The 15,556-nt window shown below is 45.4% G+C and overlaps 1 protein-coding gene across 1 annotated transcript in view; it reads right to left on the bottom strand.

Annotated features, from left to right (window-relative positions):
* Positions 1–15,556, bottom strand: part of PAX5 (paired box 5) — a 151,992-nt gene that overhangs the window by 76,960 nt on the left and 59,476 nt on the right. The window contains exon 8 of the mRNA XM_039567595.1: positions 10,033–10,208. Coding sequence (XP_039423529.1) covers positions 10,033–10,208 — 176 coding nt within the window. The remainder of the gene's footprint in view (positions 1–10,032; positions 10,209–15,556) is intronic.

Here is a 15,556-nt window from a genome sequence, read left to right as displayed (position 1 = left end):
AGTTATAATAATTCAGAGGGAAGGGGGTCATATTTTTTCCATTCCAAGGGAGGGTCCCACCTTCCTTGGCAGGTTACATGTCTGTCAAACCAAGACACCAGGCTCTCAGGGAAAAAGCACACCACACTCCTCCTCAGTAGCATCTCAGTCCCTGAGGAGCTTCCAGAGCACAGGAGAGCTGGTCTGCCTTTGCCAGCTGCTGACTGTGCCACATGTCACCAACATTTCCTTCGCATGAGCCTGTGCACAATGTGGGGAGCCTGCCGGGGGAGAAGACATCTCCACATTTTATGCAGAGCAAAGAGAAAAGAGACAAGGACAGAGATGTGGGAGCACAAGCCACAGCAAGGTTGGCCTTTTCTTTATCTTGTGAATTTGTATTTTTACATATAGTCATATTTGAGAGCAGTCAGGAGGAAGAAAAAGGGATGTTTAAAAACAGAAATATAATGCAATTCTCTAAGGAGCTGTCTACCTTGGTGTTTTGGGCTTCCTCCTCTCTGATGGGTCAGAGGGGAGGAGGAGGTGACAAGGGCTTCCATGTGTAGGAAAAGGACTCACACTTGGCAACCCTGGAGCCAAAGGTAGCCCCCCACAGAGAGTCATATGAGTTGGAATGTAGTCCAGCAAAGCCAATGCTCCGACGAGGAGAGAAGCATCATTTGCATCAGCTCCAGCCGTCACTGAGGCTTCCCTAACCAAGTATGAAATGCCTGAAATGCCTGGAATGTGTGTGCTATTACTCTTCCCCTGCTTGGTCTCATTGCACTGACTGCCATCACAGCAGGGTGTGTGCAGTGAAACCCCATCTCTCTCCTCTACCAGCAGCTTCTCTTCATCATGGTCATGCTCCCAAGGTGTTGCAGACCCCAGGAAATGCTCCCTGTCACCTTCTGGAAAAGTCTGCAGGAGAAATCCTGACCCCAGGCTGCGCATTACTTCTAGACAAAGTGGAAAAGCTGGTCACCAGCTGCTTCTACAGGGAGGGACCTCTGGGTAGGGGCACTGAGCTGGGGGTGCAGGGTATCCCCATATCTGTGCCAGACAGGAGAGTGGGCAACCCCTGGATTATCCCACCTGCCCTTCTTCCCACCACTCTTGCTTACTCAAAGACCAGCCATTTCAGTACCAGCCCCCTCAGATATCCTCAGCGGCCCCTGAAGGCTGCAGGGCTGCTATTCACAAGGATGATGCTGATGCAGGAAGACATTTGCTGGATACATGGCTCCTGTCATGCTCCTTCCCCAGGAAACTCTTTGCCTCCACAGCCCCACTGTCACACAGAATACCAGGTGTCATACAACAGTCTGCTGTGACTGTCACCACCCAACACGACATGTCACAACAAGGTGGCATATGCACAGAATTCTGTGCTGTCTTCAGAAGCTCATGCACAAAAAAATGCTCATAAGGAAGGGCAAAGGAGTGGGAACGCAAAGAGGAGATACTGGACAAAGGAGCTGTGTTTTCTGCTGCTATTCTAAAAGAAAAAAGTTGATTTTTAGCAGGAAGAAACACTATGGCAAGTTTCTTTCTCCTTTTTCAATCTAAACCAGAGCAGAGCCAAAGGAGAAGGTGGTTCTTCCCTCTGCATCCCCAGCAGTGCAAAGAAAGGACATAGGGCTCAGAGAAGAGAGTCTATCCTGAGGAGGCATCAGCCTCTACAGCAGCACAAGTGTTGCATGAGAGCATCTGAGACAGACAGTGGAGTTTTATCAGATACTTTTGCAGAATAACCTGATGATGCTGAACTGGAGACAGCAGTTGACAGCATAGCCTTAAGGCTCAAAGTGCTTTGTGCATGGAGCAGCTCCAGAAAAAACACCTCATGTAAGAGATGGGGGTAAGTGCTACTGTCATCTCCCAGAAACTGCTGCAGTGTACCAGTAAAATGCTCCATGTTACAGCTGAGCACTAGTCCTCTCATCTTTTGTTTATCTGTTTGTTTAGTTTCTACTATTATTGAAAGGTTCTACCGGACAAGTAAAAATATTGCCAGCCTGAGATTTCCTTCTGAGCAATCTTTAAAGGATACTCTCTCCATCTCTTTCCATTTTAACAACTGGCTGGCAGAGAGGGCTGCAGTAGGTGTGGGTCCACCCCCACATCACACACATGCACTACCCAGGGTGGGAGCAGCTCATTCCCACCACTCAACCGCCTGACATGGCCTACTGTGGGGACAAGCAGCAAAGCCCAGCAGTCAGGAAAACGACTGCAGCAAGGGGCCAGTGCCACATCCTGCCGACCAGCAGGAGCACAGCTTTTTCCCCTACAGCCCCCGCACAGGACAGGGGTCATGGGTGCCTGTGCTCCCAGCTGCTGTCCCTCCACCATCCTGCCCGCCAGGACCCCACGCCCTTTCCATTCAGCAGGGGTATTGATCTGCTGGCAGCAATGGGCTGGATAATTAGCCAGGAATTAGAGTTTCTATTACAGCCAGGAGGCTGCCCCAGCTGATTTATCACCTGAATAATTTACTGTGATTGAAAGGAAATTAAAATGAACTCCATTTGACAACTGTGCACTTTTATGGGCTTTAGTGAAGACTCAAAAGCCAAATTAATAGCCTGGTGTTGTTTGATAGTCTACTGAGAGTAAATATGGGAAGATTTTTTTGTCTCCTGATGTGCTCTCCTAGGCTGGATTTTAGAGTTGGGTTTTTTTTTTCCATCCCACCAGTAAGGCTACAGCCTGGAACAGGGGAGATTTCAGCAGTAAAAACCAGAGAACTGCCCTTGCTCCCTGCTCCTCTCTGCACTGCAAGCACCCACCCTCTCCTTCTCTTTTCTGCAGGTACAGAGGATTACAGGGTCAGCAGATCAGGGATGAGCAGGTAGCGCTTGCTGGCAGCCCCTGGCCCAACCTGGCACCAGCATTGGCACCAGCAGCCAGGGCAACCCACCCAGCTGCCGATGAGGGAAGGCATGGGGGTAACACAGCCAACAAAATCATCATGCTTCCCACGACCCCTTATCACCACCTCAGTCCCCTGCCACTCTGGCAGAACTGGGGGTGCACTTCACCATGGTTCAGGGTGCTGACCCTGCAGCGCCATGTCTTCCTACCCACCACTGCCTGGACTCCTGCAGAGCTGCCAGAGCAATGCTAGGTTCCGCCTCGCCTGTTCCTTTGTCTTTATTTTTTCTCAATTTCAGTATTTGTGTACATTTATTGAGCTACAGACTATTGTTTCCTTTTCCTTTTTAATTTGCTTTTCATTTACACACCCTATAATGCAGCCATTAAGAGCATGCCATGGAATGCTGTTGGGGTTTCAGGAGTTCTCCTTCTGTTTTCTTTTTCTCTTAAAGAATTTTCTCCATACATATTGCCAGGGGGACAAATTACTAGGTGCTTAAGAAAAACAAAATACCTGGCCACAGGCGGAGGGGTCCATCTGGCTACTCTCTTTCACCTGGGTTTGTGAGCTGTTAGTTCCTGGCATTTGGACGGAGAGAGAGGCTGGAAGGAATTCATCATCACTGGGGACTTCTGCTTTTTCGGCTGCCTTCCAGAGAAATCCTGGGATTCCCAAGGCTGCCTTCCCCTGCCCCACTGGGAGCCGGGCTGTGGCCACCCTGCCCCCGCCGTTGCTTTGAGCCTTCGCTACTCTGTAGCTCTGCTCACCCTGCCTGCCCAGACCTCGAGGGGTTCCCACCACAGCTCCAGAGTTTTAATACATCTCGTTTGCCGCCTGGGATTTGTGCTCGTCCCTGCCGTTCCAGCCTGCCGTTCCCAAGGGTCCGGCCGGACATGGGGATCGGCTGCCCAGGGGTTTGTGAAGGCTTTTTTCCATCCCTTCCCGGGATCCCAGGCCCCCAGTGCCGCATGCTCCCCGATCTCGCTCCAGAGCGCCCCCTGCAGCCGCGGGGGAACCATCGCACCTGCCCTGCTCGCCGGGAGCCGCCAGCGCCCCTGCCGGCTGCGAGTGGAACTGCACCCGAGGGGAAAGGGCCCGACAGCCGAGAAGGCTGGCACTGGGTTTGTGATTGTTTGCTGTTACTGCCATAGTTATTGTTGTTTGTTTGACTTGTTATACACATATAGATACATATTAGTAAAGAACTGTTATTCCTATTCCTTATATCTTTGCCTAAAAGCCCCTTAATTTCAAAATTATAATAATTCAGAGGGAAGGGGGTTGCAATTTTTTTTCTTCCATTTCAAGGGAGACTCCTACCTTCCTTGGCAGACATCTGTCTTTCAAACCAAGACAAATGCTCAAATAATTTCTGCAAGTGGCAGATTGAGAAAAGATTTGGTTATTCAAACTAACCATAATTTAGCTCCATCATTTTCACTGTTTCTGGACAACATGAAATTTTGGGAAGACACAAATACTAGCTCTGTATTTCTTATTATAAGTGTCAGGGTATTTTCAGATGCTCAACAGCCTCTGTCTACCCAAAGGTTTCCCAAGAAAAAACGTATTTCTCGCTCTCTAGGGACCAGGACCCAGCATATGGTCCTGCAGTTCATAGAATCATTCATTACAAGGTTTGGGTTGGGAGCGATCTTAAACATCATCTTGTTTCAGCCCCCTTGCCACAGGCAGAAACACCTTTTGGCAGATTGATTCCTTCCTTCTGCTTCTCCAGTAATGCACTTGGGGAGTGAGTCCACTTAAAACACAAATGGGTTGTACTTTCTGGCTTTACTAGAATTTTCTGTTATTCCTGAAGATCAAACTCCAGTACTGTAAAGAGGGATTGTCTATCTCACTCCTCTCAGAAGTTGCATTCGAGCTGCTCCTAGCAAACAAACCCCAAGATTCCTCTTTCAAAGCTGGAGCATACTTAGGCAGAAAGCAAAACTTGACAATTTTCAAAAGAAGTTTATGCCCCTCTCTTGGTCAATTCAGATAATTTCTTTGGTGGAACTCTCTCTGAATCAGATTTCAACTTCATGCAATTCTTCCACTTTTTCCAAATCATAAGTAACTTTCTGGGGATTCCTTGGCTATCCAAATTCCATTAGTTACCCAAATTCCATCTCCCTGTGCTTATCTCCAGATCCACATTTACTTGCAATCCATGTCATGAATACCTGTGTTACTACATGTTTGCCAGGTTACTGGTTTCTGTATGAGCCCAGATTATCTATATTTTATCCAGAAATCAATCTGAGAACAGATATTCTGTTTACTTCTAGCAAAAAGCAATGGGAAAGCACCAGCAAGGACCTGGGTATTATTTACTATTAGCAGCAAGCAGTTCTCTTCTAAGCTGGTGACCTACATAGTGTTGAATCTGGTCACATCATGTTATGCCTCATTATGGCCCTGATCTAAAGTTTATTGAAGTCAATAGAAATATTCCTCTTGGCTTCAATGAGTATTCGATTGGACCCATGTGTGAAGCTGAAAGTACAAGAGAATCCATTTCTGTTGTGGACAGAAATCCAGCATGGGTAATTCTTTTCTTTATTCTGGGAAAATTAACACACTGTCTCTCCCATTGAGCCAATCACCCTGCATTTTTCAGCTGTAGATGCATTAATCCCACTCTCACAGCATCCACAAGCACCAAGGCTTGCCCCCTGCCTGCTTCAATGGGGCTTTCCTGCAGTTGTCCAGCCTCACATACCTGAAGTCTCCAGGTCTCCTTGACTTGCCTGGGTCTTGGTCTACAGGAACATCTGTCTTTGTCAGTGCTTTGACTGGGGAATGTGTTTGAGTCAATAGTTCACACAACAGGCAGCACAGGCTTGGCCAGTCTGGGACAACTTCCCAAAGATGCTGGGGAGACCTCCTCCATCCTTCTGGCTGGAATCACAGTAAGCCATTGGAGGACAATCACCCTCACAGCCACACAGAGGGATTTGCTGAGTACAGCCAGTGCTTCCAGCTCCTCCAGGTCTTAATGGACAACAGGCACTGGAAAATTATGCCCCTCAGTGTTGCAGCTCTCTGCACAGGATGAGTGCGAGTTCTGGATAAATTCAGCATTGTCACTGCAGTGACCATGAACAATGGGGGTTGCCTGCGGCAGAGGCCAGGCTGAAGTATGTTGGTCTGCCACAAGTATAGGTGCACAACAACTCCAGGGCAGGCAGGCAGGTAAAAGCCACTCCTTGTGTCAGTTTGGTTTCTTCCAAGGGAATCTGGGGTGTTGGCAACATCAACAGCCTTCCCTGTGGGCAGGGGGCCTTCACTGCAGAGCCAACACACGGGGTAGCAGCAGGACCCTTCCACATACACACAGAGCACAGAGAGAATGGAAGCTGCTCTGAAGGCTTTCCTTTCCCAAGGTCTGAGAATTACATGGTATTCAAGTTGCAGGCATTGTCCTTGCTGATGGAAGAGACACACAGAGCTGGTACACAGCAGCCATGTACAGAATGGCAATGCAACACTGACATTGCAAACATACACTTATGTGCATTTCCATACCTGTGCCCAGAAATAAGTGAAATCAGTTTTCCATGAACATTTGCAGCCAGTGAAAATCAATCATGGGCTGTTTGCAGAAAATAAGCACAAAAGGGCATAAACATGAGAGAATTGTGAATTATGTAAGGCCACTACATATTATTCTTATGAATTCTCTTAACAGAATAGCAGGGCTCTGTCAGGGGGAGGTGGGCCAGAGAGCTTCTGGAGTACTGGCTTTATGTCATGGTTCCTCCCTACAACATATAGACATGAAAGGACTCAATGCTATTTGCACAGATGACCCTCAGCCCCGAGCTCCCAGCTGCTGGACTTCCTCTGCCATTGGATGTTTTTCATGCTCCATACATGCAGGAAGCACATCCATGCTGTGGAGCACACATGTACACATGCCCAGCTGCACCACTGCACATTAGCCTGCAAAATGAGGCAGGTAACAGCTGATGCCTTACTTCTTCCCCTTGATGCACAACATCTGACAGTCTTTAATGGTAAGAGGACACAGTGGGATCCCTGTGTCATCCAGCACACTCAATCATCACTGTTTCTCTCAAATGCCTGTCTGATGCTTTATTTCCCTGTCACTGTCCAGTGGTTGCCTTCTCTCTCAACACAGTATGATCCCTTCCCCAAATACAAGTATCTCTTCCTCATCAGTCTCTCCATAGATGCCACCATTTACAGCAGATGTGAAAGTTAGTGATTCTTGTCAACAGCACAGCATAGATTTGCAGATTCACTGAATATTCTGAGTTGGAAGGGACCCACAAGGATCACTGACTCCAACTCTTTAAGTAAGGAATTGAACACACAATTAGTATCATGCTCTACCCATGTTGTAAGGTGATAAATCACTCAAGAGCCTCCATTTTATACAGGTTAACTGAGGGAAACATAAAGGTGGGAAACTGAAAGAAATGGATTGAAGTACGCAAAGCAAAGGGTAACACAGGAGCAATCACTCCCACACAGACCATCAGTCCCTCTACCTACATGAAGGGCAATGGGCACATAAAGGTAAGGACAAATTTTGTGCAGAAAATGCATCAGAAGGACTTTGGACAGCATCTGGGAATGAAGCATGATGAGGCTGCAAATATTGTGCTGTGCAGAAGGGACTTCTTTCCCCCTCACCGTTGCCAAGGGTCTGCCCCCAGCACACAAGTGAGGAGGAAGACTTAGAGAGGGGCCACAAAACAGGAAGGAAAAAGGATCTATAGAAAAATGCCTATAGAGTAACAATTATTGCAATAAAATACCTGGAGCCCTCCTCAGGTAAATAGTACTAGGACATCAAGAAGTTTTTGTGCTGAAGCAAAATTAATGATGTTCCAGGTGGCTGCTACTGGATCAAATTTCTAATAAAATGGGTAAACAGTGGGTCAGCAGCTCATACCACTCTTCTTCCCACATCCTGTCTCTATGGGGAGGAGTATCTTTCCCATATTGTCCTCTACAGAAAGAGCTTAAAGCTCCATACATCCACTACTGACTTAGCTCTTAAGGCACCACTTTGGGGTCCAGCAGCACTTTGGGCAGCCAAATGTCACAGGCAGATCTTGCTTTACTACAGTGACAACTCTGGTTTTCCAAGGCATGTCATTAATATCCTCAATATTTGATTCCTCATTGATTTCTTTGGCCTTACTAATTGATGCAGACAGCTTCTCCACTTTGGTTAAGCATCATGACAGCTTTGCTTGACTCACCAAGGAGGTGAGACAAGACTGTTTCTACAAGGGCTGGGGTTCATACAGCGTCTTTGTGAACCACAAGTCATACGGATCACATCTGGTCATGTTGAAAGTTACCCTTCACATACCATCAAAAAGCAGAAGCCGACCCCAAACAGCTGCAAGCCCTTAACCATGGTCCTTCCAAAAGTAAAGACCATGCTTCAAGCTATATGAAAACAAACAGCTACAAGTTTCTTTTGTAATTACATGTAAAAATGCCAGGCAACATGGTTCTGTAAAATACCTTTCGAACCTCATAATGCCACATTTCTCAGCATGTGACTTCCCAGAGCATGCAAGGAGTATCCTCTTCATCAAATTAATAGCAGCATATCCCCAGTTGTAATAATCTGGCTGCTCAGAGCCATTCTAGTCACAACTCCTTATGTGGCCCTGGGAGATCCTTGCTCCGTCAAGAGCAAAATATCCCATACTTGATAATTGGGATAACACTTGAGCAATACCCAAATTCAAATCTCCCATTCTTTCTATAAAACCAGTAAAAATTTATGTCTGGATAGACGTTCACTCACTGCTGGACTGTCTCCCATGAGCTACAGCTGACCATGACTAAGAGGATCCAGAGCACAAAACCAAATAAAAAGTCCCCTCCCATCACTGGTCCCTTTGTAGTGACTATTTTGGCCTGTAAAGCTTTTGCAGGGACAGATCTAACAAGACACAACTCCTAGGTGACCAATGCTGAAAAGGCTTCCCGTGGCCTTGAGCGCAGTGCCTGCCCTCTCCAGCATCACCCGTGTTTGGATGGGATAACCACCATCTAGTGGTATGTGAAGGCCACTTCACCTTCCAGAGACACTGATGGTGTGACTTCCCATCTCTTTCCACCTCGAGTACAGATCTGCAGATTTTCTCAGCACATACAAATCAGGGAAAACACAAAAACAGTAGAAGATGGTGTAAAGCAAATGCCTCTATAAACGAAGTAGCAAACAAGAGATTAGCTTAAAGGCATGAGGAATTCCTACTGTACCATAGGATTTTCAGCATAAGTAAGTAATTTTACAAAGTATGCACATTCCTTAACTGAAGCCACAATGATAGTAGGCTGCCATGAGAGAATCTCCAATGGCCCTCAAATGTATAAATTCCTCCAAGGGGAATCAGTGTTAGGAGTCCATCCACCTTGCTAAAAAGCATGCCTGATATTAAGGACATGGAAGATTAATGGCTGAATACATCATTAAGTAGCAAGCTAGACCAATATCAGTGCTGACAGCAATATATTAATTTCTACCTCCTTCTCAGCAGCTAAATTAAATACTGCCACCCAAGAAGAAGAACACAGAGAGACATAGCTCATCATTTTTTTCATGTGCTTCTATACTGTGCCTGCAAAAAATGGAATTTTTCCAAAATATTAGTGCCAAGTCCTCCTCAAACGCACTGTAGATTCATAGGTGCAATTAATTTACCTTCACATACTAATCAGGTGTTTCTCTCAGCAAATGGCCACATGTTACATGTCCAATAAGACATTTCTGGATACAAAATTTGATTTGTATCTACAATCATGCTCATTGTGAACCAAAAGTAGGCATTGGGTTTTGAAAGTGCTCTCTTTATTACCTGCACTGCCTCCTTTTGATCTAATAAAAACATCAGAAGCTGTGGTACTTTTTAAATACTCATTTGATGCAACTGGTCCAGATCAGGTGTAATTTCATACCCAAACACTTGGCTAATGTTTGCACAATGAGTGTTTTCCTTGATTTTTTAATAGGCTTTAATGACTAACATGAACTTGGCTGAAGCTTGACAAGACACCTCATTCTCCATATTTGTCTACTGAAACTCTGAAAAGCCTTTGGTGATGTCCACCAAACAGATCTCTGCCAGTGGGAAGCGGATCAGGAAAACATTAAATATTTGCAATAGTACCTGCTCTGGTTTGATCGGCTCAGTTGTTGTGAAAATGTCAGAATAATGTTGCCTCTCAAAGACACGATCCAACACTTCTAGCTGCTGCTGGGTGAAAAGGTCTCCTCGCATCTGTTTCCGAAGAAAATCTCTGCTTGGGAGAGAATGGCCATTTGGTACTGGAGATTCCTGAATACCTTTCAAAGAGGAGAGAGAAGAGGAAAAATAAGTAGTCATCTCAATGATGTGACCTAAAGCACAGTGTCTCATTTTATCCCTTGAATAGATGTAGGTACCAGTATGGTGAAGCCATGAAGACTTCTTGAGACGTTACAATTTGCTGGAAAACACACTGAACAGTCTTGCATTGCAGACAACCTTTAACCCGTTAACAACTTCACCCATAATTTAAAGGCAGGACACAGGATAATGGTCACATTTTTGCCTGCATCACTTCTACTGTGCCACCTGGGAACCTGTCTAGTTCATGGTCTGTATACAGGAGAACACAGAAGATAAGTAGATGGCCTGATGATGACAGTCACAGTCAACTTGGGTCAACTCCAGCAGAACGCTTTGTCCAGTCACCACCCACACACTCTGTCCACTTCCTGTGCTACCTGCAAGTCCTGCTCAACTCCATCCCATGCTGAGCTCTGAGCTCTGAGCTCTGGCATGCCTGTGTCGGGAAACACAGACTCCCTATGAAGCACTATCTGCAGCACTGGCCAGGCAACCCCAAAGAAGTAGCACAGCTTACGTTGTACTAAGGTGAAGAATCCCTGGGCTGAGTTACCACTACCACACCCTCAGCAAGGCCCGGTCCAAGATGCAGTCCTGACCATCCAACTCACTTTGTATTTCTCCAGCTTACTGGCAGCATGCAAGCCTGGGCTCCAAAGCACATTTTCCTCCTTCTCCCCTTTGGCAGAGATTTTTAGAAGGAGTCATAAGTGACTGCCCATGGCTGAAAAGCCATGAGACAAGTTTGAAAAATGTGTGATTGGCAGTCTGAAAAGACTCTAGTAATACAGGGACTTGTTTCAATTTGCTTCTTGCAGATTCACAGTGGTTTCCTACTTTTCCTTCAGCTGTCAGTGCTGGAAATATGTCTTTTATGCACTGAAAACTGAGATCTGCAGTATTCCCGGGACTCCAGGAGGTGGAACTCCAAGAACAACAGTAAATATCAGATTTCTTCTCCAGATGGCAACATCGAACTAGACAGAGGGAGGAAATGTTTTAAAAATAGAATCTAGCTGCCAGAATAGTTCTGAGGAGCAGAAATCAACTGCATCCTTAATAGCAAGATTTCCATGAGTGCTGCAGTTGCTTACAGTCCAAGAAGTCTGCAGAGGAATAACATCGCTTAGGCCTCCTCTGGCAGATTCTGCATCAAGTTTTTTGATGGCAAGTATAGAGGTGCTCTGTACAAAAACGGCTCATTTCTGTAGACATCAGTGCTGCCCACAAGCACGTGCTGGCCATCAGTAACATGAGTGATGCTTGGTGGACAAGATTTTTCACAAAGAACTGTTGATTTGAGATCATCCTTCAGCATAGATGGATTTTGCAGAAAATGCTGTCTATGCAGAAAGCTGGGCTTCTTTAAGGCAGAGTTCTCAGACCAGGGGACCAACACAGGGAAATACCTGTTTCAACCTCAGCTTCTAACACTGAATTTAAGCAGAACTCTCCTTATACTGAACAGACATTTGATGTTAGCAGTAAATGCTGGAAACTTCCTTCTCGATTTGACATCAGCAATTTCAGTGACAACAACTTTATATTTACCCTTCTTAGAGAAAGTAATGCAATTTTATCAATGGTAGATGATGTTGGCTTTTGTAAAGTGCAAGGATCAGTTTATTCCACACACGAAGGGAAACAAAAACCTGAACCTGTGGTCTAAATAGTATGTCTAAGTGTGAAAAGGTGCAGAGGGATACAAGAAAGCAGTGTCCCTTTAAATTGTTTGGTTTTCTTTTTTTTTTTTTTTTTTTTTTACCATTCTAAATCAAATAATATCTAATAGACCCAGTGCTGGGTTTAGTCAACCATGTCTTATAGAATTAAAATTCTGGTTGGTAGCTGCATGGTAGCACAGGGCCAGGGAGACCCTGTCTCTAGAGCATGGAAAAGCTGGCTTTAAATTTCAGGTTAAACTGTTACTCACAATTTGGCATCAAAGTTAAAGCTTTATGCAGTTTTGGGATAAAGGGGAGTGAAATGATACAAGACAGGTATGTCCTGAAAACTGTTCTTGGTGATGCCAGTACAGGCTGTGCACTGTTTGCGCACCCAGAGATCGGAAGTATAATGAGATCCCCTTGTGTTTGAAAATGGAGCAGCAGTCCCACCTTTCACCAGTGGCACTTTTATTATATAGTGCAGCTCCAGATTTTTGGGAGTGAACATCTTGGAGAAGAGGAGGCCGGTGAAAGGAAAGCCTGGGACAGCAGCCTCAGCCAGGGACAGGCGCTGGGGCAGCATAGTGCTGGGAGTGGTCTCCCACCCCAGATACTGGAGTGTGAAGTCCAGGAATAAAGGCACCACCATGTGCCTGTGCCACCACATCCATACATCTATCCCAGCTGCCCTTCCTCCAATGGGCAATGAGGCAGGGGATGACCCTAACGCACTGCCACCAAAGCACAAGGAAGAGGAGGGTATTTCTCTCTGCAAGAGAAGTATGAAATCATGTGGAGACGGTAGTGGGGCTCTGGGGGGTTTTGGTCTCAAGGTCAGTATTTGATATGTTGCTGGAAGTGCAACATATGCTGCCAGGCAGAATGGGCTGCCAACTCACACCATTTGTACATCCCTGTTTGCCAACATCTCCACATGCTGTCCTGAGGACGTGAGATGGGATCAGTCTCCAAGACACACTTTCCAGTGCAGTCAGGCTGTCCTGGGATGAGGAATAATGCATGCAGCATTTGTGCTAGGGAGGGACCTCGACAGGGGTCAGACAGGACTGGGACCCCTGAGAAGGCTGTCACTGCACAAAAGGAAGCACCCAAGCCTCCCTCACTCTCATTATCACCTGCTCTCCAGATCCTGTGAACAAAGGAATAGCTTGTACTTTTGCACTGTGTCTCCCAAATTCAGATTAATTGCCAGTAACTTCTGGGTTCTGCTGTAGAAATAAAGGACTTCCTGTATGCTGCATATGACACAGGAGTTTGTGAAGGTCTTCAGGATGTGTTTGGCTGTTAGACATTATATAAATAATACCATTAACATTATACATTGTTTAATTAGAATATCCTTGATAAATAAAATACTGTTGGAAGGTTTGAAACAATTTTAATTATAAACAGGCTCCAGGGAGTGGTAAAAACATTTTTCATATAATCAGTGCATCCACGTAGGGTTTCATCCACATGTTTTATTGACGATAGCACTGCATGTATACCTACCTATTCTGCAAAACAATTAGTTCCCAATTCAATGGCATCTTTCCAGAAATTCTAGTGAAGAGCACAGATGTAACACTCTCCTTAGTACAAAAGATGACATTCTTTCCAAGCAAACGTTCCTTCCCCTATCTCTAGCAGAATGTGCATGTGGGATAAGATGATGCCCTTAGCCCACAATTTCCTGAACTACCTCTTACGAAATGCACTGAGATGTAATGCTTTGAGGCCCGTCACAATGCCGCAGGGAGAGCCTCCACATGCTGCTCCTCCAGCACTGGGGCTCCAGCACACACCACGCCTGCTTGAACAGCCACCCTACCATGTGACTCAAGTCCCCCCCAGGCATCCCACCCAGCTCAGAACACTGACTCAGTTTCCCATAGGTGCACATAATTTGGAGAGCAATCCCACCTGCAACCTGCAGCTGGAAATCATGTCATGTTGGGGACATGTCTGAGCAACATCCTCCCTGGTTCCAAACTCACTGACGGTCATTCACTTGGCAGGGAAAATGTAATCCTTTCTCACTCTGAGAGAGAATGTATGGACACATTCTGTTCACACCTTGCCCAGAAAACTGACCTGTGGTTTCATAACAAAAGCCAGACATGCTGCTAAAGGAACTGGCCTGCCTTGGACGTAATAATGGTATCAAACACAAGCAAAGATTTTCTGTGGCTAGCCAAAGTCTGAACAACCTAAAAAAAGTCTGGGAAGAGTTAGGCACAGAAGAGATCCACCTCTGAGAAGAGATACCACACACAGTCTTGATGACAAAAGACTGCAATAAGTGATGTGGGTGTCATCCAGAAAATATGGAATCACTGCATGGTTTGGGTTGGAAGGGATCTTACACACCATCAAGTTCCAATCAGCTGCCATGTGCACAGACACCTTCCACAATTCAGGTTGCTTAAAGTCCTGTCTGACCTGTCCTTGGACACTGTGACTAACACATCTTTGTTTATTAAGAGTAAGTTATTTTCTGAGGACCTAAGCAAACAGCAAGATCAGTTTAAAGAATTTGATAAATTGAGATCTCATTTTTCTAGTGCACTTCTATGGTTAAATACTCATCCATGACATGCTTTCTGAAACAGCAGGAGAATATTTGAAATTGCTAAATACAAGTAAACCAGAACTTTAGCAATACTCACCATACAACTCGCTTAATTTAAAATACTGTTTCTAAGACTACAGACCAAAATAAGAAGAACAAAAGACCCTATCTTCACAAAACACTAAAGCATATTTAAAAGCCCTAAAACTTAGTATGACAACAAGGCAAAATATAGAAATACCGGTAAAAAGCACTGAAATATAGAAAAGGCTCAGTTCCACCCTTTTTAAACTGGTAAGAACACCAGCACAATTTCAGATAGTGATAGGCCAAGGGGGAACAGTTTTAAACTGAAAGAAGAGAGATTTAGATTAGATGTTAGGAAGGAATTGTTCCCTCAGAGGGTGGTAAGGCCCTGGCACAGGGTGCCCAGAGAAGCTGTGGCTGCCCCATCCCTGCAAGTGTCCAAGACCAGGCTGGATGGGGCTTGGAGCAGCCTGGGATAGTGGAAGGTGTCCCTGCCCATGGCAGGGTATGGAACGAGGTGGTCTTAAAGGTCCATTCCAACATGAACTCTTTTATGATCCTATGATTCTATTTAAATACTGTGTTACAGTGTATAGACCTTGCCCTGGTGCAGTTCCCCTTGAGAGTCTCAGCAAGATGACAACAGCTGAGAAACAGGTGCCAAACACAAATCCAGCTGGACTAATATTTCCAGTACTATTAATAATCAAGGTGTGCCATGAAGTGTGCACCTTCATGGTAGATTCATCTGATGCGGTGCCTTTCTGAAGATAAAAGGAATCTACTGGTTTCAGATTTTCAGGTTGTTTGTTTTCTTTTTTTGAGCAACATGCTTTTACAGGGTGAATCAAGGAAATACATAGCTAGTGCCATGAACAGCCTACATTCATAAAGGACATGATTTGTGCCTCTAATTTGTACTGTCCAACTTCATTACCTGTTATCATACCTAATTACTCCACCTTATAGGGAAATGCAGGCTAATTAGGGAGGATGTTATTCACCACATTTAAAACATTATGAAGCAAATGAAATA

The sequence above is a fragment of the Corvus cornix genome, chromosome Z, assembly GCF_000738735.6.
Source record: "Corvus cornix cornix isolate S_Up_H32 chromosome Z, ASM73873v5, whole genome shotgun sequence".
NCBI lineage: Eukaryota > Metazoa > Chordata > Aves > Passeriformes > Corvidae > Corvus > Corvus cornix.
This window is presented reverse-complemented; position numbering and strand designations above follow the sequence as displayed.